Here is a 23,183-nt window from a genome sequence, read left to right as displayed (position 1 = left end):
TTAAAGGGGCACAGTCGTAAAAACTCGATTTTTTTACATGAGATTTACTTGCTGGGAGGAATTCGCGGCTCCTTGGTCATCGAATCCACAACAAAGTCTATCAGGCATCACCTTGAGAGAGAAAAGAGAAGAGAAAAGATTGGCTCACAGCTTTTCCATCTTCTCGACGATGAGGCCCAGCTTTTCTCTATCGCCCGCCTTCTTGAACACATCGTATAACACCTGCATCGTGTCCACTGACCACTTCCATCCCGCCATCTCCATATCTTCGGAAACCTCCATCGCCATCTTGCCGTCGCCGTGCTTTGCGAAACCCCGGACGAGCAGCTCGTAAGTCGAAGCATACATCCGCCACCTTGAAACCGCCTTCATGGATCTGTAAAGCCCGCCCAGGTTCTCGGCTGCCGAGTTCTCGAAGAACGCCGAAACCACCTCGTCCAGCACCTCCGGGTCCATGAAAGCTCTGCCTTGCTTCACAACTCTCTTCATCTCGTGCTCCACCTGGTCGAAGCCACCGGCGCTTAGAAACGCGTCCAGGATCACTCCGTTGAGACGAGTCGTGTAGACGGTTCTCGGAGCCTGCTCCAGGATGGCTGTTATGTCTTTGATCTTGGAGAACATCTTGTTCTTGGTGTAAACCCGGATCATACGTTGAGCAGCGATAGCACCGACTGGAAGCCCGCTCTTTTGCCGATCCGCAAAAGCCTGCTCCATCCTCTCCACCATGTTGAGCTTTTGATATCCGTGTAGCAAGATCCCGAAGGTGAAGACGTCCGGCTTGCAAGAGAGTTGCATCTCCCTGTATGTCTCGTCAACCTTCGCAAGGCTTCCCTTCTTCAAGTAGGAGAAGAGCAGCGTGTTGTAAGTGACTACGTTGGGAGTGAGCCCGGCTTTCCTCAGTTCTTCCAGCCATTTTTCCATCTGGACGATGTCCGAGCTTCTGCCGTATGCCGCTAGAATCGTGTTGTAAGTGGAGACGTTGGGTGGGCACTCGGCCCATTTCATGTTCTCGAGCATCTTTTCGGCCGCTTCAATCTCTCCACTCCGGCAGAAGACGCTTACCAGAGCATTGTACGTCGGCGTGGACATCTTGATTCCTTTGATCTTCATCTCGGAGACCCAAGCGTGAGCGAGCTGTGGCATTCCAATGCTTCCGGCGTACGCGATCATGTTTGAGTATATCTGAGGCTTGCTAGCATCAGGGAACTCTTGCCTGATCCAGTCGAAAACCTGACAAGGGAATGCAGGAGTTCGAAAGAAATCCCAAGAGAAACTATCAAGGAACAGAGAATATGATCCTGACCGAAAGAAGTCCCAGGAGCAAAAGTTCTAAGAACACGAAGAAAAAGAAAAACTATCAAGGAATGCGTACCGGAATACGAGCAAGAACATCTCACTAACAAAGAAAAACTAAAACAAAAAGAACGACGACCTCTTCCTAGAAACTCCACTCACCTCGATGCACAGGAATTTGCTCCTGGCCTTCTTCTGCAGCGTCTGGATCAGCGGCTTCCAGAAATTGCAGTTGCGCATCAGACCTAGCTTGGATCGCAGCACATCCTGCCGGCATTGCTGGCTCGGTGCCGCCTCCAATCGCCTCAGCATCAGCCTGGCTGAGATCGCCAGCCTTCCATCTTTAACCCTAGGCGTCGGCGATGATCCGACAGTAGCCACGCTGCTGCATTGGCGACGCAGCTGAAACGATTTCAAAAATTTCAGCATCCACTGGCCCAAGAACCCTAATAGTAAGAACGAGATCTAAAATGTACGGTAGACAAAAACCCCTGCTTCAGGGTTTATGCGTCCTTATTGATGCCATAGAAATACACAGCGAGATGGAATTCCTTTCTTCTTCTTTCCGAGCTCCGGTCAAAATGTGGGCTCTAAATCGAACGAAAATCCGGCTCCAGCAGCTCTATCAATCTCCATCCATGCTTCCTTCGATTTGAAATTTCTCGCTCGAAGACCATCACTTCCACTGCTCGGCGACGATGTTGGCGAGATCCACCACTCTCTGCGAGTAGCCCCACTCGTTATCATACCACGCTACCACCTTGACCATATCATCGCCCATCACCATGGTGAGCGACGAATCGATCGTTGACGAGACGTCCGAGCACCTAAAGTCGACCGACACCAGCGGCTCGTCGCACACCGCCAGGATCCCGTTGAGCGCCTTGTCCGCGGCCTCGCGGAACGCGGCGTTCACCTCCTCGGCGAAGGTTTTCTTCTCGACTTGCACCACCAGATCGACCACCGAGACGTTTGGCGTGGGTACCCGGAGCGCGATGCCGTTGAGCTTGCCTTTGAGCTTGGGGAGGACGAGCGCCACCGCCTTGGCGGCCCCCGTGGAGGTGGGGACGATGTTGAGCGCCGCGGCGCGAGCTCGGCGGAGGTCCCGGTGGCTGGCGTCGAGCAGGCGCTGGTCTCCGGTGTACGAGTGTGTTGTTGTCATGGTTCCCTTGATGATCCCTGGAAGTTGCAAGAGTTTCTAGCATCGATCGAGAGAGAGCTTTTGGAGGAACTTACCGAACTTCTCATCCAGGACTTTGACGAAGGGAGCCAGGCAGTTCGTCGTGCAGGAGGCGTTGCTGATGATCGGCTCCGTGGGACTGTATTGCTCGGCGTTCACTCCGACGACGTACGTTGGAATGGCACCCTTTCCAGGGGCTGTGATGAGCACCTTCTTGGCACCGGCTTTTAAGTGTTTGCCAGCGCCTTCTTGATCCACGAAGACGCCGGTGCCTTCGATCACGAGATCCACTCCAAGCTCTCTGGAAGAAGAACAATCAACTTTAGCAAAGAAAAGAATTCGAGAGAACTTTTTCCATCTTTTTTTTCGCTCACCCCCATGGCAACTTGAGAGGATCTCGGTTGGAGACCACCTTGATGACTTTGCCATCAACCGAGATGGCGCTGTCTCCAGATACTTTCACGTCGGCGTCGAAGGTTCCAAGCATGGAATCGTATTTGAGGAGATGGGATGCTTGCTTGACACCGCCAGTGTCGTTGATGACAATCACGTCCAATGGCGAGTCCTTCCTGCCGTGCCAGCAGCGGATGAAGTTCCGGCCAATTCTTCCAAATCCATTGATCGCAACTTTGATCTTGGCCTCGGCAACAGCGCGCTTGGCTCCACCAGAGCTCGAAACCTACACTCTCATAGCATCTATAATGAAAGTAGAAAGGGGAGAAAAGCGATAGACGAGAAGATTTTCAAACCTTGCAAGTCTGGGCGGCAACTCTGGACGCCAAATCCTCGGCGCCTCTCCCGAATGTGACGGCGTTCTTGCTCTTGAGGCCGGAGAAATCCGAGAAGCCCTTGCTCTGCGCCAGTATATTTCCAATCGATCAATGCAAATGTGACAAACGGCGAGAAATCTCGTGGATTCTAGCGCTAGAACAGAGAATTCCGCGATGATTGAGACTTACAGCAGCGGCATTGCATCGGACACACGCCGGCGTGATGGACGCTGCCGCCATGGCCGCCTCAATCCGCCACTTCTTCCTCTCCACACAACAAAGAGGCCAGCAAATAAGCCTAGAACTGTGCTATCTATCTCCTCCTCGCTAGAGCTTCGATTAGCGCTAATTCCCGAAATAATTCTCCCCATTAGCGGGTAATTTCCTCGTCTGCTGGCCAGTAATAAGGAGATAAGGTGTTCCTGGCCGTTAGATCGCGTCCGACATAGGTGACACGTGGCGCACGGTTTGTGGCTGCCGTAAAATGGAGAATCCAACGGTTTATTCTCGGACGGCTGGGATCTGTTTTGGGTTGAACGTTGGCTTTGTTCTAGGGTTTATACGCACGAGCGCGGGATGGTGTCCTACACGACGCTCGCTCTGGCGCTGGGGGTGTTCATCGCTGTGAGCGGTAGTAATGGCGGAGTATGATCCATTGTGAGTGATGTTTCGATCGTTTGCAGGCCCCAAGGACATCCACAGGTACGCCAGAATGGGGGGAAGGCTTGTGGGACGAACTGTGGGGTTTGTGAAGACTACCAAGGGCGAATTCGATGGCGTGATGGGAAAATCTCAGATGAGCGAGGTAACGCACAATTGCGCAGAGCATCGAGAGAGCTTTACAAAAAATGTATTGATCGTTTTTTGGTTTCTTAGGTTCACAAAGAGTTGAAAGAGGCAATGGCTCAGCTTAATGCTATACGGTATGAGATTCGAAGTGGTCTTTCCTTCACTGGCTCGCCTCCGGTACGAGAAGTGTATCCTGGTTTGTAGTAGAATTATCTTTTCTCACTGAAACTAATATGTGTTTTCTTGATCTAGAGGAGTCTGCTACTGCTAGTCATTCTACTGCGACCTCCACCGTGACCTCTCAAACCGTGACCACCACAACAACAGCCACAGCATCTTCCCAAGGTACTGGATTTTTTCAGCATAAAGTTATTGAGTTTCTATTTTCCAGATGCTTCCTCACATCAAGGCTTCGATGTCGCTGCTCAAACTTTGGCCTCGGCGACAGCATCACAAGTCACAGCCACGACTTCTGCAAGCTCAGATCACCATGGTCTACCCTCGAGCCAAATGGTAAAATTGCAATTTTGGATGAGCTTGATGTTTAAGTCCATTTCTTTTGCAATTGCAGGAACAGGTAAGCTTTTTTCTCTCTAGTCACGGGCAGGCTTAGTGGCTGAAGTTTCTTTCAGCTTCGTAAGCAATTCTACAATCAGGAGATGCAGCAGAACAGTAAGCCAGGAGTCGATTTCGTCAAGATGGAAGTAAACCATTCACTCGCTGCCAGACGACCGCAAAGTGCTCCAGACAAGGAAGTCGATGTTATACCAGTCTCGGCAGCGATAGCAAAGCTGATCCCAGAAAGAACAGGTAAACCAGCTAAAAAGAAATCCATGCTTGACGCTGATTCTTTCTACATCCAGGTCCAACTACTGGATCGGACATAATGCTGGAAGCCATCGAAGAAATGAAGGTGGCTTCTCATGCTCTTGTTGTCATGAAGCAGTACGCCGTGAATCTTAGTCAGCAGCAACCAGAGCAAGATCAGCATCAGCAGGACCAGCAGCAACAGTAGCAGTCAAAAGTTCGTTTTGTTCTCTCCCCCATTTTCCTCAAAAGCAGAGGATCTTTCGGAGCCCTAAAAAGCATGGAGAATGCCGTGAAGGACTATGCGGCAGGACTGGCGGCTGGATTGGCGACTGTGACCGTCGGGCATCCATTCGACACTGTCAAGGTTTGTTTTTTTTCTGATCCAGGGGTGGCATTGATGTTTTTGTCCAGGTGAACTTACAAGCCCGAAGCCCAGTAGCGCATGCTAGCGCCATTCGCTGTGCAGGATGGATTCTCAATCACGAAGGGGTAAGAGTGTCCACTTGGGTTTGTTCTTCTAACTTGATTCGCTTTGTGGAGTTTCCAGGTAAGAGGTTTGTACAAAGGTGCTACATCTTCTTTTGCCGGCATGGCTGTTGAAGGCTCGCTGCTGTTCGGCATTTATTCACAGACAAAAGCAAGATTGCAGGTACTACTATCTGCGCGATGTTTTAGTTTTTCTCTCTCAGTGATTTTTCTCTTGGTGCTTTGCTTAGGAAGGGAGGAGAGGCAGCAGCAAGAACACCCAATCTTTCTACTGTGCTGCCCTCCGCAGCATTCGGTGGAGGAATGATCAGTTTGATACTCTGTCCTACGGAACTAGTTAAGGTGTGGTTTCATTGTCTCTTAAAATCCTTTCACCTAGCTTGAATTTTCCTGTTCCAGTGTAGGCTCCAGGTTCAAGAGAAGGGTTCTTCGAGCAAAGAGCTGCGAAGATACTCCGGTCCATTGGATTGTGCAAAAAAAACTATTCACGCTGGAGGGGTAAGCAATAAGCTGCTGAAGAAAACTTGATGGTCTTTCCTCAGGTTCCAGGATTGTTTCGAGGACTGTCAGCTACATTTTTCAGGGAATGTGTCGGAAATATGTGCTTTTTTGCAACATATGAGACGAGTCGGTCGTTCATGCTGTCGCACCTTTCAAAGGAGACAAGTTTATCCTCCCGGCTACAAGCAAGCTCATTCTCCCAGACACTCTTCGAGGCTGTCGTTGGAATTGTTAGCGGGGGAGTATCTGGAATGGCGGTGCAATTCTTTTTCTTATTTCCACTTTCGTAAAGAACTTAAAAGAGTTCTTTGTGCAGTTTTGGGTAGCAGTTTTACCATTTGACGTAGCCAAGACACGGATACAAACGGCACTCGACTTGAGCGAGTCGAGGAGCTTGCTGTTCAACTTGAGAAAGGTTTGTTTCAGTTCGAGCTCGATTCAATATATCATCGTATCTTACAAACACTTGCAGATCCGGAGAGAGCTTGGCTTCCGAGGTCTTTACACCGGCTTGGGCCCGACTTTGGTGCGAGCTTTCCCAGCTAACGCGGCTGCTATAGTCACTTGGGAACTTACGGCCAAGCTGCTGGGCTCTAGGCAGCTACACACTCTGGAGAGCTCGCTTGTTTAACGTATTGCGACCAAATCTTTTTTAAAAAATTACCACAGAGAACTCGCATCATTTCCTGCAATGTTCTCAAACATTTGACAGTAAAGAGAAGACATTGGAGCTCACAAAATCAGGGGCTGCTGAATGTGAGTTAAAGAGGAAATAAATGATGCATTCACATTAATAATTTAAACTCCAATTGCATGCTAGAAGAAGAAGAAGAAGAAGTAACTTCTGAGTTGTGTGGCTAAAATTGAAATTTTAGCTCAAATTCAGCAGTGTGGGAGAAACTCAATTTAATATAGAACTTGTGCTAATTGATAAGAATTTACCACTTTCCTCCAAGGTGAGAGATTGTTTTGGCAACATGCCTTCTGATATCAGGGAATAGCATTATGATGTGTGAATAAACTGAAATGAGCAAAAAAATATTGCTAATCAAGCTATAGAAGCCTAGATATAAGCTACAACAATTTGGAGAAATCAAGTAAGTGTTTTTTGGATGTTAAGTTGAGCTCTTTGGGAGACTTTCCTTTTTTTAATTGACGTGTATGGTAATGAATATATGATTGCATATCTTACATTATATATCTACACTGCAGATTTACTTTTTTTATTTGAGTTCCATGCAAAAATACACTTTTAAAGTGATATATTCATAGAGCATGACACCTCAAACAGCTATATAAGATTGATGCTATATCATCTTAGATGATGTGGTGTAATCATAAATTTAGTAAGGTTTTTTTAATTTTATGCATTTGTTAGTGTAAATTTGTGATTTCCTGATTATGATCACCTCTCTCCTCCCATTTTGCATAGCTATTGGCTCATTTTTCATTACTTGGGGCACAAAGTACCCTAATGTAAGCACAGTGTTTCAATAGCTTGCAAGTGCTTCTTTTTTCATAGTTTGTTTATAGTGCAGCACCCTAATTTAGGTAGCAATCAATTAGCACAAAGGTGAGTGCAATTGATTGAAGGGCAAAGTATTTCATGAAGTGTTTGGGGTGTTCAGCATCATAGTTTCTTTTACAAGCCTTTTCTCAATTTAGCACAAAAACTTCTTGATACATTGCAAAACCACTCACAAAATATTTTTTATTACCCTCACAAGGGAAAGTGCCCCAAGTAAACAACAATTAGAACCTTAGTTTGTGGTAGGTCCTCAAAATCTAACTAGTGCACTCACCTTCTAATCCAAAGTTGACATGTCAAAAAATCTAACTTGCTAACTTGAAATTGAAATTTATGCAATGCATATAGCATTGATTTGGACTTTGCCATGCATATATGGCAGGCAAGAACTCATGCCTAAAACAAAATAATGTTCAAAATATTACTTTGTAAGTCATATATATGTATTACAACAATTTAAACATAATATTCAAAAATATCATACAACAAAAATTTAAGCACACATGTGTTTTCTTTTATATATTTTGCAAAGTTGCACAATTTTTTCTTCGACCACCTACCCCAGGCCTTTTAGGAGTTCTACCTCCTCATTACAAACTGTTTGCCACATTATCATTAATTTTTTAAGCTAAGAAAATATTAAATCAGAAATAAAACTCTCCTTTTAAAAATGAGTGTATTTGATAAAAAATAATGAAGTTGAGGTGAAAATATTATTCAGCTTTAAACAATACTTGATTACAAAAATTCTATAAGGTTGACTAAATGAACTAAACCAAAATGCTGGTAAACTTCCAATGATTTCTTTTCTTCATATCTCAAAATATTGTTACACCTAAATAGTACTCTTCTCTAACTCGAAGAAAGGAAATATGGAACTCATTCTCAATTGTGTTCTTGCTAGATTACTGTCGTGAATGTGATTTCGGGTATCGAAAATTACCTGTCAGTCAGTCCTTACGAACACTCTTACCTTACTGCCACGTTGGCAGGAGGTTGGTATTGCTGGTTCCCTTTATCAGCCCTTCTTGTTCAAGTGTTAGTTTACTGGGCTTAGCACCTGTATTTAGCCAAATGGACATAAGGTAGGAACTCCTATTGTTTCTAGCTGAGCATACTCGGCCTAGCTCTTAATTATCTTTTGCTTTGTCTTGCACTGGCTTGACAAGAACTCTCGCATATTGAGATTGGTGGTGGGGGGGGGGGGGCTGTAGGGGGTTCCAAATGTATAGTAGGGATAATGGGTAGGTCGGGCATGGCTAACCAGCCCGAGGCATAGACTAGCTCCCGCTTGTGTGCTTGTCCTTGTTCTATGTTCGGCTTGGGTTTAAGCCCAAATTCCATTCTATGCTAGTTGGTGGAGTACCCATGTCTTTGCGTTAGGCCACCGGTATGCCAAAATAGCGTTTGACTCCGTTTGGCTCCGTTTTGCATGCTGGTCTTGGCATTGGGATGTTGGTTACTCTAGGACTGTTCCAAGTTGCTCCGGGTTCCTGTCCCTTTACTCTTTAGGCTTTATGCTCGGGAGTTACTTCGTGATCCGGTTCCATCATTCTTTGGCTCCATGCTTGGGAGTTTGGCACTGTTCCTTCGTTCAGTGGCCCAAGGCCCTGAACCTTGGGTACCACACCACGTTCTTTTGGACATATGGCATGTGACACGTGGCATCTGTCATGTGGCACAAAGAGGGTTTAGGTTCCGCTTTGTGGTGTTATTCTATGGTAAATCACCATAGGATAAAGGGTCAAAACCACATGTGCTACATTTGGTATCAAAGGATGAGTCTCAGTGAGTATATTCAATGAGGTTGGGCAATTAGTTTCATTACATATGCAGAGATGAAAACGATGATCCGAGTGGGTACACGCTTTGGTGCAAAGGCTTCGCAATCGTTCCTTGGGTATGAATTTGGTTACCTTGCTGTACCTTATGATGTGAGCTTGCTCTTGGGCTCATAGGATGGAATAAGCTGAATCGTTAGCATGAGTTTGAGCTTGGGCTCATGAGTGAGGCACATTAGCAATTCGAGGATATACATTGTATCTTGAAGGTGATTGAAAAAGAGTGTTAATGTAATGTGGATATCTGAAGAAGTGGTCTTCGTGATCAAGCCTTGGATGTTCATTTTGCATTTTGCGGATGTCGGTGTTAGATGTCGGAAGTATAGGTAAAAAAATGTTCAAAGCTTAAGCATACTATGGGTCATGAGAATTGGTGTTGAGGTGAACCTATGTGAAGTTGTAGGTAGAAGGAAGTTGGTTGAGTATTGGAAGTTTGTATTTCTGGACTAAGAGTCATTCTTTTTCTAAGATGGAAAATTTTCCATAAATTTTCTTAGACTTTTTCAATGGCTGATCTGTTGATCACTTTGTCCGAAAACCATTCCGTTTTCATAAACCAGTATAAACTAGTGAAGGGGTTGGAGTTGACTTTGATTAGTTTAGACTTTAGTAGGTAGTTTGTATGATGTAGCCCAAAAAGGATGCTAACTTTTGGGGCTAAGGCAATTGAGTTGGATAGAGTCTGGAGTTAGTGTAGAAAAGTGGCCGTTGCGCTTTTCTAGAAAGGTGACCTTTGTGCCTTTCTTTTGTAGTATTGTGCTAGGTGGCAGATTGCACCTTGCATTTTTTTAGACTCTATGAGAATAGTGAGCTCTCACTAATCTTGACTTGGTCTTGGTGGCCTTGCGCCTTGGCTAAGGATGGTGATGTCCAACTTAGTTGTTTGAGTTTGAGATGTTGGTACCCGTATTATAGCTTTGTCTATAAGGAGGTTGTGTACCGATATAAGTCCATCTCATGGTCTTCACTTTAGTTTCGACTGAGTGTTGATCATGCATAGCTAGCCTCTTCAAGACATACTCAGAGCTATTGATTAAATGCATTAGTGAGCTTTTTGCCATTGAGTTGGATTCGAGTAGTCATTTAGTTATGCTTGTTTGTGAACCTTTATCTCGTACCTGGGAGTATTACATTCATGTTGGGCAAAGTATATGACTTGATGACATGGGTTTAGTGTTTGGGTCTTGTGAAGGCAAGTTGAAGAGTGATTGTTGGTTGCTTTGCAACTAGTGATTACTTGTAGACTTCGTCAAAGACTTTTAACACTTGCTTCACTCAATGATGATTTAGCAGTGATGGGCTTGTTTTACCGAATGGTGTTGCGGAGGATCGTGTCATTAGACTTACATGGGTTTTCCATGTTGGCATGTCGACTTTACCTCTGTTGATATCATTTGGTTGCATTTAGTTCGTGGTGTTGGATTTCATTGAGTCTTAGATGTGGTGAATCACTCCTTGATAATATGTTATCTATAACTGAGTATTGTTGGAGGATTAGTCTTGGATACGAGTAAAGTATCTTTGACTTTGGTTAGCTTAGTTGCTAAAGAGTTTTGAGTGGTGATTCACTTTTGCTTTCTTCTAGTTTTTTTCTGGTGTTGATGGCATTGAAGTGATGCCCTGTTGTTGACATTGTCGATGTTGAAATTTGAGTGAAATGAAATGTCTCTCCTTAGGATTGATATTGAGTTTCATTAGTCTTGATAAAGATAATATTGATGATTTGGTAATAGCTTTATGTTGTTAGCATTTGTGCATTTGCTAGTTAGCAACTGTATTGACATTCAAATGAACTGAGTGGCAAGTTGAGTTAGTTGTGTTCTAGATAAGATTGCTTAGTCAAGGTTGAGATTTGAGCTTTTCCTTGAAAAGCGGTTTAGTCATGGACTATGCTAACTTTACGAGACAAAGAGTTAGTGATCGATATTGAAATGTTTGAATCCTTATTGGGTTTGAATTGAAATATATCAACCATTGATAATTTGTCTTGTGCTTGTTAGGAAGTGAGTTACGTCTTCTATAGATGGATTCATGGAGGATTGTTTAGTGATCACTTGTTGAGCATAACTCCATTGTATTTAGTTTTTGGATTAATGCATATATGCTCTTCATTAGCTTTGCATTATGAAGTTTAGTTTATGGATGTGTTGAGGACGATATTATGGATTGTGCCATGATTTCTTCTTTAGCATTAAAGTTAGTTCATGCGAGACTTGTGATCATTGGTAGACAAGACTTAGCTATAGACTTCTTCAAGATTTTGGTTCTTTGAGTTTTATTCTCATTGTTCCATTTGTTAGAAGTTGTTAGGGAAGGCATTTTGACTTGTTAGCTTCAATGTTGAAGTTGGCTTTTGCGTATGAACTAAAGTGGAGAGCTATACCCTTTTGACATGTTACTCCTTAAGAATATAACCACTTTTGGGACCTTTTAATATCAATATCAAATGTTGATATATTTGATTATCAAAAAGAGTTAGACTAAGGAATAGCTTTAATACCAAGTAAGCACTAGATGAATCGGTACCGAGTGAACCCCTTAATGATGCTCCCAAAAGAAAAATGGAGGGATCACTGATTTATTCACGCAAGGTCCCTCTGTTATTACGCGACTCCTCATTTCCCAGATGTATCTTAGTGTCCAAACCTTCCACTGCAGCAGCACCAACAGGACGTTGCTAACGCCAAGGTCTCCACCCAGGAAATGAAGGTCGCCAATCCGGAAAACACCGACAACACCTATAAGTATGACCAACTTCATCATATGCCTAGCAGCAAACATCGCGGCCACGACCACGTTCTCACCCTTGTCCTTGGAGTCAAGCAACAGTAGCATCAACCTCCATTAGAACAGGACTATCACCCATAGGAAGTGGAGCTGAAGGACGTGCAGCAAGAAGTGGAAGAGGTGATGTCTCATAACGTTGTGCCAAGCGAAAAGCATCGTCAAGAGTGGCGGCTAAAAGACGTGCAGCGAGAAGTGGAAGAGGTGACGTCTTATAATGTTGTGCCAAGCGAAGAGCATTATCAAGGGTGGCAAGAGCAAGTGCATGCACAAGTCCGACAAGATTTTGACAAAATGCTAACCACAACATTCCTAGCTTGGTCCGCTCCGATATATTTGACTCCACACAAAACAAAAAACTTCGGAAACGAACACCAAATTGCATCACTAACTCAGATGGCCCTTGGCGAAGACGATGCAATTGTTAGAATGCATCATCATAATCATCGGCATGTCTAAAAGCGCGTTTGAAGACATCCGTGAGAACACTCCAATCCCCACAAGTGGCTATGCTCAAACCATTGTACCATTGCAACACTGTCATTTGGAGACACGTGGGAAACTCACACAAACATCAAGCATCATCCCAAGAATGATATGTGGAAATCATTGTGAAGTGATCGAATTAATGGTACACATCATCCCCAAGATTCCTGCAAAAGAACTCCGACTGAACACGAAGATTGGCACCAAAAGTAGGAGGAGTTCTACCATGTGCCGTGAATGCCGCTATCAACTGAGTTTAGTTGTTCAATTGCAAGCACATAGCATCAAGCAATTGTACCAACTACTGCTCCAAAGTCAAAGGAAGAAATTATTGATCTGCCATGAAGCTAAACGAAGAAAGAGCAAAAGAAGAGAAATAACAAAAAGCTAAAAGGAAATGGTAAATTTAGACAATACAAAAAGCTAGATTTAACTAAAATCCTGAAAAGAAAGAACAAAAGAAAGGAAATGGAAAAAGTTAAATCTAGACAATGCAAAAAATATAACTAAACTAAAATCCCAAATCCAAACACTCCTCAAGGACACTCAAAGGTGCCTTTCATTTCCACCAATGTGAGTGTTTGGAATATGAAAAAAGAATACAGAAAATGTGCATATTAATTAGCCCAAAGACTTTAATTTATATACAGGAATGAGCGGTTTGGATTGAAACCAATCTAACGGCTACTAAAATTCCATTACGCTAATATTAGTATACAGCATTATAGCCGTACACTTGGCCCTCACAGTTTAAAATATTTATTTAATAAAAATATTACCACTAAAATCTTTTAGTGTGGCAGAATATTCTTAAAATATTCTTGTCAACAGCAAACTTCGAGAGAAAACTCTCGATGTTTTTCCCGAGTTTGTGGATCTCACAGCACGCATCATCGGGCAAGCTGGGTTTGGGGCCAGTTCTAGCACCTCCATAGCCATTGTCAAGCTCCTGCGTCTCTTGCTGGCTTTGCAAGCGCGGCAAGCCAAATATGTATGGGTATTTCCATTCATCAGGTAAGCTTTGTTAGATCATTTCATTAAGACAAAACTCCATCCTCCATGGCAGGAGTCTCCCATTTCTTCCTCTGAATCGGGAGAGATGGAGAACCAAGAGAGAAATCCATCGCTTGCTCCGTGCGGCCATTGATTCCCGTCGAGCTCACACGCGCAAAACCAATGCTGCCTCTCACGGAAGTGACTTGCTCGGCACGATGCTCGACAGCAACTGGGACGAGGAATCAATGGCCGTCCCATTTGATTTTGCGATCTATCCTCCGATCTCAATCATCCCTAGAGTAGCGCTCAAAGATTGCTACGTCGACCACCTCTTCATACCAAAAGGGCTGGCAGTATCCGTGCACAATACCGTGATACAACACAGTGCCGAGATGTGGGGAGAGGACGCAAACGAGTTTAATCCCGATCGCTTTGCAAATGGGAGCGTGGCAGCGTGCAAGCATCCCATGGCTTTCATGCCATTCTCGTTTGGAGCGCGAGCTTGCATCGGCCGAGTTTACTCCCAAGTCCAGGCCAAGATCGTCGTGGCTTCCCTGTTGCAGCGATTCCGGTGGAGCATGTCACCTGATTATCGTCATAACCCTGGTTGGCGCTAAAGAAGATTAGTTCTTGGAGTTTCTTCTTGTCCAATATGCCAGTCTTGATTCGCTCGGAAAATACTAAACTGTTGTTGGCACATCATAGCCAGGAAGTCAGCACTGGAGCGACATCTCATCCTCTCTCCTTGAGTGACATCTCATCCTCTCTCCTTGGCCTTTAATATTGTCAGTTTGGATAGTTTATAGATTGCTCTGCGCAAATTGTTAGTATCTTACATTGTTACAGACACTTACAGATCGGTCGGTGCGTTTTTTCTTGTTTTTCTTTTTCTTTTTTTTCTTTTTCCTGAAGAAAGAAAACGTCTGTCAGTGGTGAGGGAATGAAACAAGTAGGAGAGCTCTCACCGCTGGAGGAGCTTTTAGACTCGTGCTACTTTCCCCATCTCGACAGTATCAGGAGGCCAACGATCGAGAAACACAGCGATGCAAATGCCGCAACGACAAGCATGAAAGCAAACGCTTTACTGGGTAAGTTGAGAAGCTTTTGCATTTTCTTGAGTGCCCGGTCGAGAAGTGGTGCCAATGCCGCTGCTCCGGCAACTCGGAATGGTCTCGTGACGTTGTTCCCAGTCCACATTAGCACAACGATCTGGAACGAAAGCATAGAAGATTGTAGCTAAGAGCTTAGAAAATGCAAGGAAGAAACTCTTACGCCGAGCAGTGCTTTGAGGTTGGCGGCTGGATTTTGTCCTGTGCTCTTCTCGTATCCAAGGAAAGCTAGAACAAAGAACGTCGTGTATGTGATTCCATCAAAGAGACCATAGGCAAGAACTGCGGATAATCCCAGCGCCGCTACTTTTGCTCGCAATGCTGTCGCGTCCATCTGTTCAATCGTGCGTTAAATCTCTATATAAAAAGAATGTCTAGCAACAAAGAACGTACAAAGAGCAAAGATATTCTAGATTACAAGTAGCCAAGAAAATCAAAGTTTGTAGACTCAAAGACTACAAAGAAAGAAGTTTTAGCTATGGACGACGAAAGACGAGTGTAGCTCTAGCTATGGACGACGAAAGAAGAGTGTAGCTCTAGCTATGGACGAAGAACAAATGGGAGAACGAAGAAATAAACTCTAGCTCAAAAGAGACTTGAGACAAATGAAAAGAAATCGTTACCTGCCAGAGATTGGATCCCTGTGGCAATTGCTGCTGTGGATCGATCCCTCCAGCCGGCGCTCCTGGTTGATCTTCTTGTTCCGGCATTCCCGATTCAGCACCAGCGACGCAAAATCGCGCTGTGATCGGATGCGATCCAGCAAGCGCTAGGCGTTGGCGCGTCAAAGAATGCCCGCATTGCAATGTGGAGTAGAATCGAGAGGAGAGAGGGGAGGGAGCGAGCAAAATCAATGCCGCCATAGCCAAAAACCCCCCCGGGCTTTAGGGTTTTAGAGGAGATTTCTAGGGCGTAATGTTCCGCGCCTTGCTCTCGGTAAGCTCTTCCCTCTCGCCGCGATCACTCACGGATTCCGCATTCTCCAGACGGTGTTGCGCTCCTCCTCCACCTCCTCGTCCTCTTCCTTCGGCCAGCATTGCTGCAAATGGATCCAATCCAGGCACATTGTCGCTGCGACGCGAGGTAAAGAATGTGGCACTTCGATCGTTCGCGATGGATCTCTGCGCTGTAATTTCTTCTTTTATCCAGGAGAAATGAGAGATGTAGTGCTGCCAGTCACGAATTGGGAGCAAGAGGACAAAGGGACTGTGACTATCGCTGGGGACATTTTCGACGTTCCAATACGCAAAGATATCGTTCATCATGTCGTCAAGTGGCAGAGAGCTAAGAGACGTAAGGTCAGCTTCTAAAACTTTCCTTCTCTACTTCTCTTGTTCTTCCTTTGCTTCCTGTTAGTTCTGCCTGGTTCTTACGCGTTTTCTTCGTTCTTCCTCCTTTCTTCTTACAGGGAACCCACAGTACGAAGACTAGAGGCGAAGTGGCGGGCTCAACGAGGAAGATAAACAAGCAAAAAGGGACAGGAAAAGCTCGGCATGGTAGCAGGCGAGCACCTCAAGTGAGTCTTTCTTATTCCAGCTTTGAGTTGTCATTCCCTTCGTGTGTATTTTCAGTTTAGAGGTGGAGGAGTGGCACACGGTCCCAAGCCGAGAAGCTACGAGTACAAACTCAACAAGAAAGTTCGAAGGCTCGGATTGAAAATCGCTCTGTCCGCACGGGTGGCTGAGCGCAAGGTTGGAAAAAACGGTTTCTTCCTTTCTCCTTGGACTCATATGGCTTGGTGTGTGACTCGCAGCTGATGCTATTCGACAATGTTGATCTTCCAACTCACAAAACGCGACAGCTCATGAAGCTCGTTCCAAACTTGGGCTGCCGGAGAGTGCTGATTGTGGATGGTGTGGAGAAGATGGGGCGAGAGATCACGCTCGCATGCCGAAATGTCAAGGAAGTTAACGTCATTCCAGCAAAGGTGCGTTATGCCGTCCCTTCCAGATTCTTTCGGAGAAAACAAAGTTTCTTTCGTGCAGGGATTGAACGTTTACAGCATTTTATTGCACGACACTCTGGTGATGTCCGTGGCAGCGGTGAGGGAAATCGAAGACCGTCTTCACACACCCATCAACAGATAGTACCGGCAAATTGTTTATTTTTTGCTTTTGAACTTGTACATTAATGCAGATCCCAGGTCTTGCCATCTTCTAACTTTGAGCCAAGGTCATCAAGAGGATCAAGTTTAAGAGTGGAGCAGCGTCAATACGACTGGAACTCCGTTCTTGGGAACCAAAGTCGCGGCAACTATGGGGTTGTGACGATAATCAGGTGACAAGGAATCGCTGCAGCGGCCTGGACTTGACGCAACGCAACGCAAGCTCGCGCTCCAAACGAGAATGGCGTGAAACGCAAGGGATGCTTGCACGCTGCCAAGCTCCCATTTGCAAAGCGATCGGGAATAAAGTCCGGGACTGTGTTGTATCACGGTGTTGTGCACGGATACTGCCGGCCCTTTTGGAATGAAGAGGTGGTCAACGTAGCAATCCTTGAGTGCCAATCGAGGGATGATCGCTATTGGAGGGTGAAGTCGCAGCGTTTCCACCTGCGTGAAAGACAATAGTATAATGCCGAGAACACTATTGTCTTTTGTATTATACCTTGAGCTGTTCTAGTGCTTCCCTTACACGGCACTCAAGAAAATGCAAAAGCTTCTCAACCTACCCAGTAAAGCGTTTGCTTTCATGCTTGTCGTTGCCGCATTTGCATCGCTATGTTTCTCAATCGTTCGCCTCCTGATACTGTCGAGATGGGGGAAGTAGCACGAGTCTAAAAGCTCCTCCAGGAGTAAGAGCTCTCCTAGCGCCACAGACCCTCGTCCAGAACCGCGACTGGCTGCGCTCCGCGCTCTCTCCGGAGCTTGTTGTTGCTCATACTCGTTTTATTCCCTCACCACTGACAGACGTTTTCCTTCTTCAGGAAAAAAGAAAAAGAAAAAGAAAAAGAAAAAACGCATGGACCGATCTGTAAGTGTCTGTAACAATGTAAGATACTAACAATTTGCACAGAGCAATCTATAAACTATCCAAATTGACAATATTAAAGGCCAAGGAGAGAGGATGAGATGTCACTCAAGGAGAGAGGATGAGATGTCGCTCCAGTGCCGACTTCCTGGCTATGATGTGCCAACCACAGTTTAGTATTTTCCGCGAATCAAGATTGGCATATTGGACAAGAAGAAACTCCAAGAACTAATCTTCTTTAGCGCCAAGCAGCGCCAATACAATTAAAACTCCGTTCTTGGGAACCAAAGCCCCGGAAACTATGGGGTTATGACGATAATCACTCCACTGGAATCGCTGCAACAGGGAAGCCATGACGATCTTGGTCTGCCGATGCAAGCTCGTGCTCGAAACGAGAATGGCATGAAACTCGAGGGATGCTTGCACGCCGCCAGGCTCCCATTTGCAAAGCGATCGAGAATAAAGTCCGGGACTGTGTTGTATCACGGTATTGTGCACGGATACTGCCGGCCCTTTTGGAATGAAGAGGTGGTCAACGTAGCAATCCTTGAGTGCCACTCGAGGGATGATCGCTATTGGAGGGTGAAGTCGCAGCGTTTCCACCTGCGTGAAAGACAATAGTATAATGCTGAGAACACTATTGTCTTTTGTATTGTTCTAGTGCTTCCCTCTCGCGAAAACTCCCACGCGGGCTTTCTCCTGCAGGCCAGGAGCAGCATCACCCACGAGTATAACAAAGTGAGCGAGGCGTTCCTGGTTGTGTAGAAGGTCGTGCTCTCCGCGATGGTAAGCTCGTCGTCCCAGTTGCTGTCAAGCATCGTGCCGAGCAAGTCACTCCCCGTGAGAGCCCGCCGGGAACCAATCTCCACACATCTCTTGCGATTCAGAGGAAGAAATAGTAGACTCATGAAGTTTTGTTTATATATAAGAACGTGAACTTACCTGATGAATCCCTGGCTTGCCGCCGTTGCAAAGCCAGCAATAGACGCAGGAGCTTGACAGTGGCTATCGAGGTGCTAAAACTGGCCCCAAACCCGGCTTGTTCGAGCTTCACACAGGAAGATCATTGAGAGTTTTCTCTCCGGTGCCAGCATTTCGAACCAGCGTCTCCCAGTTGTCAGCTTTGCGTGTGCCTGGACATGGTTGCCACCATTCCTGCAAAGATCTGGAACTCTAGATCTAGACTGATTCGAAAGTCGAGACCTTTGATCTTGTCAGCGTGGAACGGATGCCCCTGGAAGATCGTGGCCACTACCGTGAGGTGTTGCGAGCACCATCTTGGATTTTACGGATGTTTACTGTGAAGCGATGGAGTGCCATGCGGAAGGCAATCTCCTATGCCTTGCCGGGCAGTGCCGCGATCGTTACAATAGCATTTTTGACGACCTGGATCGCGGCGAGTGGTTTTACATCCGTGGGGAGAATTAACAAGAGTGGCTGCGGCACGAGAGAGGACAGGGGACAACGTTCATTACAATCCAGGGGTCAGGCCCGCTGGTGGAGGCGCTCTCAGGATGGAGGAGGCGGCGGGGCACAAGGAGGAGCAGCTAGAATTTCTAGAAATACGGAGGATTCGGAACCTGAGGATTAAAGCAGTCGGGTATTTGACGGAGGCCCGCGAGGACATCTTCTTCTTGAATGAAAACAGTAAAAACGAGTTGATCATCAATTCAGGTTAGGATCTCTCTCCGGTTGCCTTCATTTGAAACGATGGTTTTGGAATCCAGCAGCTTCAGGACAATGGGAACTCCGTTCTTGGGGAGCAAAGTCCCAGCAGCCATGGGGTTGTGACGATAATCAGGTGACAAGCTCCACCTGAATCGCTGCAACAGGGAGGCCACAACGACCTTGGCCTGGACCTGAGAATACGCCCGACCAACGCAAGCCCGCGGTCCAAACGAGAATGGCATGAAAGCCATGGGATGCTTGCTCGCTGCCAGGCTTCCATTTGCAAAGCGACCGGGATTAAACTCGTTTGCGTCCTCTCCCCACATCTCGGCACTGTGTTGTATCACGGTATTGTGCACGGATACTGCCAGCCCTTTTGGTATGAAGATGTGGTCGACGTAGCAATCTCTGAGCGCTACTCGAGGAATGATTAGGAACGCAGGATAGAGTCGCAGCGTTTCCATGATTGTCATCTCAACCTGCATGAAAGACAATAGCATAGTGATGAGAGCAGTATTGTCTTTTCTAGAAACAACGGACCAGCTTGAGCTTGTCTAGCGCTTTTGCGTTGTCCAGGGGCCCCTCTCTCGCGACAAGTTCCAAAACTTCCACTCGGGCTTTCTCCTGCCATTCTGGATTCACGGCCAGCAGCAGCATCACCCACGAGTATAACGAAGTGAGGGACATGTGCCCGGTTGTGTAGAAGGTCTTGCTCTCGGTGATGATAAGCTCGTCGTCCCAGTTGCTGTCGAGCATCGTACCGAGCAAGTCACTCCCGTGAGAGGCAGCACAGTTCTCCCGCGTGAAAGCCCGTCGCGAATCAATCTCCACATGGAGCAAACGATGGATTTCTCTCTTGATTCTCCATCTCTCGCGATTCATGGGAAGGAATGGTAGACTCCTGCCATGGGAGGATGGAGTATGAAATAATCTCATAAACGTTGACTTACCTGATGAATGGAAACATCCACACATATCTGACTTGCTGCGATTGCAAAGCAAACAAGAGACGCAGGAGCTTGACAATGGCTATGGAGGTGCTGGAACTGGTCCCAAACGCGGCTTGCCCAATGATGAGCGCTGTGAGCTCCACAAACTCGGGGAAAACGTCGAGAGCTTTCTCTCCAGTTCCGCCATTTCGAACCAGCGTCTCCCAGTTCTCCAGGAAGTTTTGTGTGTTCTCGTACATGGTTCTCACCATTCCCTGTAAAGATCTGGATAATCACACTCTAGATCTATGACTGTTTTGAAGGTGGAGACCTTGATCTTGTCAGCGTGAAACACAGGCACCACAACGCGCCTTTGCTCCACCCAGTCTCGTCCGCTGGCGTCAAAGACACCACCACCGAAAATGTCGTCGGCCATCATCCCGAGAACAGGCGATTTCCCGAAAAACTCCGGACCTTTGAGGAGTGCCTTGCGCATGAGATCGATATCCGCAAGTTCCACCCGAGGCTCCACGCGCCACCAATTCATGTGTAGCGGTCCTGCGAGAGAATGATTTCAGAGAGAGAAGAGAGAGATCGATGGATCGATCTTTTACCGTATTTTTGCAAGCATGCATGGTGGAGTGGAATCGCGTGTGGAACAATGTCGTGACTTACTTGCTCCATATCCGGGAGCTCCCAGATTTGCGTGAGGAGATTCTTCTGGGGAGGCCCGGTGACCCCCTGGGCGGACATGACCTTCTCCAGAACCTTGGGCCTCCACAAGTGGTACACGAGGAAACTACAGCATTGGAACCAAATGATGAGGAGTGATCCCGCAAGAACAGCAAGTAGCACTAGCCACATTTCCATTGCCAAACGTTTCCTTTCCAAACTGATCCAAGCCCCGCGAGACTGAAGGCTTGGCCATGACAAAATTATTTTAATCTGATGTTTACGTTCTACGTGTTGAAGTTTGAACTACAAACTACAGCTGTAGGATTCTAGAAGAATTTCGCGATGATCCAGACACATGCATCTGAATAAAGAAAAGGTACTATCTTTGCTTGGTTAAGGTTTTATACTGTCTTGGATGTTTTTGTTCCAGTGGGTTTAAAGCAATAAGTTGCTCAAAAAAATGGATGGTTTTTTGACAAGTTTATCATCAAGGTTCGGGACAAACACCTTGAATCACAAGAAGAAGATGTCCTTGTATACCTTGTCCCAAAAGCCAATTGCTTTGATCCTCTGTTGCAGGGCACCAATGGATGCCCATGCATAAAAAAAAGGTTATATTCAAAATATTATTTTATGAGTAACAACAATTTAAGCACATAAATGTTTCTTTTTATATATTTTACAAGTTTGCACAATTTTTTACCAGAACTCCCACCTATCCCTTTTGGGAGTTGTACCTCCTCATAACAAAATTATAGACATTTTATAAATAGAAAAGGGTGCCCCGCCAGCCTCTCCTCCTCCTCGGGATCCAGCCCGAGAGTGCCTCCACCGGACGGCCTGACCAGCGAGGGGCGGTAAACAACCGCCCTCCGGTAATACACCACCTCGCCGACACTGTGCTGCCCCACCGTCTCACTCTTGCCACAGATGTAAAACCACTTACCGATCGCAGCACTGTCCAGCAAGGCACAGCAGGCACTCGAACGCCATAAAATCGTCCCAGTAGACATCTGTAAGATCCAAGAAGGTGCTCGCCACCATCATCCATGCTCCACACTCTGCACTGGGGATTACCCTTGTTGATCCAGGGATGGTCCAAAGTTGAGTTATGAATTGAGCTCAATTCAGCTTAAGTCAATGCTAGTTAACATAATCAACCATAAGTCTTATAAGGAAATATTAAGTCAGAAAAATGTTATTCTTTGGTGAACTTGAAATTTATGAATTTAAGTATCAATGGTTCAGAGAAATTTCTATTTTTTGAATCTTTCTAATGCAATTTATACAATAAAATACTGTTTCTAGAATTAGAAGTTCGTTTGAACCCATAGAAAATTTTGGGCTTTATTAGTCCTAAATAAAATGGGAATATTGAAGTTCGAATGAACCTAAAATTTCTATTGTACATTTCAATATTTTAACATTTCAACAATTGACCAGAAATATATAAATAATTTGGAACATTGATTCACTCGTTCATTCTTTAGGGTTTACAGAGATGGGAAGCAAGGAAGACAAAAAAGCTGTAAATAGTTCTAGCATACAGAAATGTGAGAATATTAATTTTGTTTCACTACCACAATCTCTATATTACACGTTTGGTCCTTATTATCCATCCGGGAATGTGGAGACCACTGTCACTATTGATAAAAATGCTCTTGTTACTTTTGAAATAACAATCCAAAGCAAAAGAAAAGAAGAAATGGACAGCACAGTGGAAAACACTAATAAATCCACTCTATAAACCTTTCAATGGCTTTTATAATCCACTAAAGTATTATAAAAAAAAGTAAGATTTTTATATATATCTTATTCCTTTTGATATGTTTTGTCTTTGCAAAGATATATGATGTGGACAAATCAAAGAATTAAATCTATATATGATTTTGGGATTGAAAAGTAATCTTGCAAAAAGGCATACTCGCGTGCTTGTGTGTATTCGCCATTATTATATATGGCAAGCCAGCTATATAAAATAAGGCTCTATATTAATTATATGCTAGTTTTTAGCTTTTGAAACCTTATAGCCACTTGTCTCTCATAGTAGGTTGAAATTACTAAGACTGACAATAATGATTCAATATATTGTCATGTCATAATAAAACATCATTCCCGAGATTGATATAGTATATTAATCAAAGAATTCTTATTGCTGGGAAGTTTAATTCTTCTTGTGTGTTGCAATGGTTAGGAAGAAGTTTACTTTTGGTCTCGGAAGCCTTTCATATGAGTCTCCACCTCCATCTCCAATCTCAACCAATAATCCACCTTCACCTCTACGCAACAATCCTCCTTTTTATTTTGAGGGATGTTATGAGGTTGTTCCATTTATGACCTCGAGTGCAACTAAATAAGAATTCCTTCCT

At 45.2% G+C, this 23,183-nt stretch overlaps 7 protein-coding genes across 8 annotated transcripts; 3 read left to right on the top strand and 4 right to left on the bottom strand.

The window, feature by feature from the left end:
- Positions 1–79: 79 nt before the first annotated feature.
- Positions 80–1,723, bottom strand: LOC112340561 (pentatricopeptide repeat-containing protein At5g01110-like). The gene is made up of 2 exons (XM_024659206.1): positions 1,456–1,723; positions 80–1,230 (listed from the first exon to the last, which is right to left on the bottom strand). The coding sequence occupies exons 1-2, from the start codon at positions 1,720–1,722 to the stop codon at positions 145–147; spliced, it is 1,353 nt and encodes a 450-aa protein (XP_024514974.1). The 5' UTR covers position 1,723; the 3' UTR covers positions 80–144.
- A 50-nt stretch (positions 1,724–1,773) lies between these two features.
- LOC9649673 (glyceraldehyde-3-phosphate dehydrogenase A, chloroplastic) lies at positions 1,774–3,546 on the bottom strand. Its single transcript, XM_002985137.2, has 5 exons — positions 3,433–3,546; positions 3,223–3,327; positions 2,848–3,152; positions 2,530–2,774; positions 1,774–2,472 (listed from the first exon to the last, which is right to left on the bottom strand). The coding sequence occupies exons 1-5, from the start codon at positions 3,481–3,483 to the stop codon at positions 1,970–1,972; spliced, it is 1,209 nt and encodes a 402-aa protein (XP_002985183.1). The 5' UTR covers positions 3,484–3,546; the 3' UTR covers positions 1,774–1,969.
- A 246-nt stretch (positions 3,547–3,792) lies between these two features.
- Positions 3,793–6,626, top strand: LOC9649310 (mitochondrial arginine transporter BAC1). Of its 2 annotated transcripts, XR_002990156.1 has the most exons (13): positions 3,793–3,874; positions 3,927–4,048; positions 4,120–4,228; positions 4,285–4,377; positions 4,424–4,545; positions 4,604–4,609; positions 4,665–4,842; positions 4,896–5,206; positions 5,254–5,331; positions 5,390–5,491; positions 5,559–5,670; positions 5,728–5,826; positions 5,871–5,965. XR_002990156.1 is itself a non-coding variant. In XM_002985248.2 (8 exons), the coding sequence occupies exons 1-8, from the start codon at positions 5,120–5,122 to the stop codon at positions 6,458–6,460; spliced, it is 948 nt and encodes a 315-aa protein (XP_002985294.2). In that variant the 5' UTR covers positions 5,019–5,119; the 3' UTR covers positions 6,461–6,626. The 2 variants fall into 2 exon arrangements, 1 of the variants encoding a protein (XP_002985294.2); XM_002985248.2 differs by lacking the exons at positions 3,793–3,874; positions 3,927–4,048; positions 4,120–4,228; ... (2 more) ...; positions 4,604–4,609; positions 4,665–4,842 and adding exons at positions 6,146–6,244; positions 6,302–6,626 and having other exon boundaries at positions 5,019–5,206; positions 5,563–5,670; positions 5,871–6,086.
- A 6,494-nt stretch (positions 6,627–13,120) lies between these two features.
- Positions 13,121–14,166, top strand: LOC112340534 (cytokinin hydroxylase-like). Its single transcript, XM_024659114.1, has 3 exons — positions 13,121–13,127; positions 13,353–13,482; positions 13,535–14,166. The coding sequence occupies exons 1-3, from the start codon at positions 13,121–13,123 to the stop codon at positions 14,079–14,081; spliced, it is 684 nt and encodes a 227-aa protein (XP_024514882.1). The 3' UTR covers positions 14,082–14,166.
- A 92-nt stretch (positions 14,167–14,258) lies between these two features.
- Positions 14,259–15,462, bottom strand: LOC9649672. The gene is made up of 4 exons (XM_024659225.1): positions 15,197–15,462; positions 14,737–14,907; positions 14,430–14,673; positions 14,259–14,370 (listed from the first exon to the last, which is right to left on the bottom strand). Exons 1-3 carry the CDS (start codon positions 15,434–15,436, stop codon positions 14,455–14,457), a joined length of 630 nt encoding a protein of 209 aa, XP_024514993.1. The 5' UTR covers positions 15,437–15,462; the 3' UTR covers positions 14,259–14,370; positions 14,430–14,454.
- On the top strand, positions 15,457–17,262 carry LOC9649309 (50S ribosomal protein L4). Its single transcript, XM_024659224.1, has 7 exons — positions 15,457–15,509; positions 15,560–15,656; positions 15,723–15,871; positions 15,982–16,089; positions 16,145–16,264; positions 16,327–16,500; positions 16,559–17,262. The coding sequence occupies exons 1-7, from the start codon at positions 15,489–15,491 to the stop codon at positions 16,658–16,660; spliced, it is 771 nt and encodes a 256-aa protein (XP_024514992.1). The 5' UTR covers positions 15,457–15,488; the 3' UTR covers positions 16,661–17,262.
- Positions 17,263–18,994: 1,732 nt separating this feature from the next.
- LOC9649671 (cytokinin hydroxylase) lies at positions 18,995–21,064 on the bottom strand. The gene is made up of 5 exons (XM_024659232.1): positions 20,754–21,064; positions 20,471–20,697; positions 20,161–20,414; positions 19,751–20,111; positions 18,995–19,689 (listed from the first exon to the last, which is right to left on the bottom strand). Exons 1-5 carry the CDS (start codon positions 21,007–21,009, stop codon positions 19,213–19,215), a joined length of 1,575 nt encoding a protein of 524 aa, XP_024515000.1. The 5' UTR covers positions 21,010–21,064; the 3' UTR covers positions 18,995–19,212.
- Positions 21,065–23,183: the final 2,119 nt, after the last annotated feature.

The sequence above is a fragment of the Selaginella moellendorffii genome, unplaced genomic scaffold (assembly GCF_000143415.4).
Source record: "Selaginella moellendorffii unplaced genomic scaffold, v1.0 SELMOscaffold_66, whole genome shotgun sequence".
Lineage (NCBI taxonomy): Eukaryota > Viridiplantae > Streptophyta > Lycopodiopsida > Selaginellales > Selaginellaceae > Selaginella > Selaginella moellendorffii.
Note: the sequence above shows the minus strand (reverse complement) of the source record. Positions and strands in the feature narration are given on the sequence as shown.

Bases quoted from the DNA above. Each gene is read 5' to 3' on its own strand.
- LOC9649673 (XM_002985137.2), bottom strand. From the start codon at position 3,483: ATGGCGGCAGCGTCCATCACGCCGGCGTGTGTCCGATGCAATGCCGCT. The intron at 3,153-3,222 runs GTTTGAAAATCT...ATGAGAGTGTAG, and splicing joins TTGCCGCCCAGACTTGCAAG to GTTTCGAGCTCTGGTGGAGC. The intron at 2,775-2,847 runs GTGAGCGAAAAA...TTCTTCTTCCAG, and splicing joins CCTCTCAAGTTGCCATGGGG to AGAGCTTGGAGTGGATCTCG.
- LOC9649672 (XM_024659225.1), bottom strand. From the start codon at position 15,436: ATGGCGGCATTGATTTTGCTCGCTCCCTCCCCTCTCTCCTCTCGATTC. The intron at 14,908-15,196 runs GTAACGATTTCT...ACGATTGAACAG, and splicing joins AGGGATCCAATCTCTGGCAG to ATGGACGCGACAGCATTGCG. The intron at 14,674-14,736 runs GTAAGAGTTTCT...CTTTCGTTCCAG, and splicing joins ACCTCAAAGCACTGCTCGGC to ATCGTTGTGCTAATGTGGAC.
- LOC112340534 (XM_024659114.1), top strand. The intron at 13,483-13,534 runs GTAAGCTTTGTT...CCTCCATGGCAG, and splicing joins TGGGTATTTCCATTCATCAG to GAGTCTCCCATTTCTTCCTC.
- LOC112340561 (XM_024659206.1), bottom strand. From the start codon at position 1,722: ATGCTGAAATTTTTGAAATCGTTTCAGCTGCGTCGCCAATGCAGCAGC. The intron at 1,231-1,455 runs GTGAGTGGAGTT...TTCCCTTGTCAG, and splicing joins GCAAATTCCTGTGCATCGAG to GTTTTCGACTGGATCAGGCA.
- LOC9649671 (XM_024659232.1), bottom strand. From the start codon at position 21,009: ATGGAAATGTGGCTAGTGCTACTTGCTGTTCTTGCGGGATCACTCCTC. The intron at 20,112-20,160 runs GTAAGTCAACGT...CTCCCATGGCAG, and splicing joins TGGATGTTTCCATTCATCAG to GAGTCTACCATTCCTTCCCA. The intron at 19,690-19,750 runs GTCCGTTGTTTC...TCTTTCATGCAG, and splicing joins CGCTAGACAAGCTCAAGCTG to GTTGAGATGACAATCATGGA.
- LOC9649309 (XM_024659224.1), top strand. From the start codon at position 15,489: ATGTTCCGCGCCTTGCTCTCG. The intron at 15,657-15,722 runs GTAAAGAATGTG...TCTTTTATCCAG, and splicing joins CATTGTCGCTGCGACGCGAG to GAGAAATGAGAGATGTAGTG. The intron at 16,501-16,558 runs GTGCGTTATGCC...TCTTTCGTGCAG, and splicing joins TTAACGTCATTCCAGCAAAG to GGATTGAACGTTTACAGCAT.
- LOC9649310 (XM_002985248.2), top strand. From the start codon at position 5,120: ATGGAGAATGCCGTGAAGGACTATGCGGCAGGACTGGCGGCTGGATTG. The intron at 5,671-5,727 runs GTGTGGTTTCAT...TTCCTGTTCCAG, and splicing joins GTCCTACGGAACTAGTTAAG to TGTAGGCTCCAGGTTCAAGA. The intron at 6,087-6,145 runs GTGCAATTCTTT...TTCTTTGTGCAG, and splicing joins GGGGAGTATCTGGAATGGCG to TTTTGGGTAGCAGTTTTACC.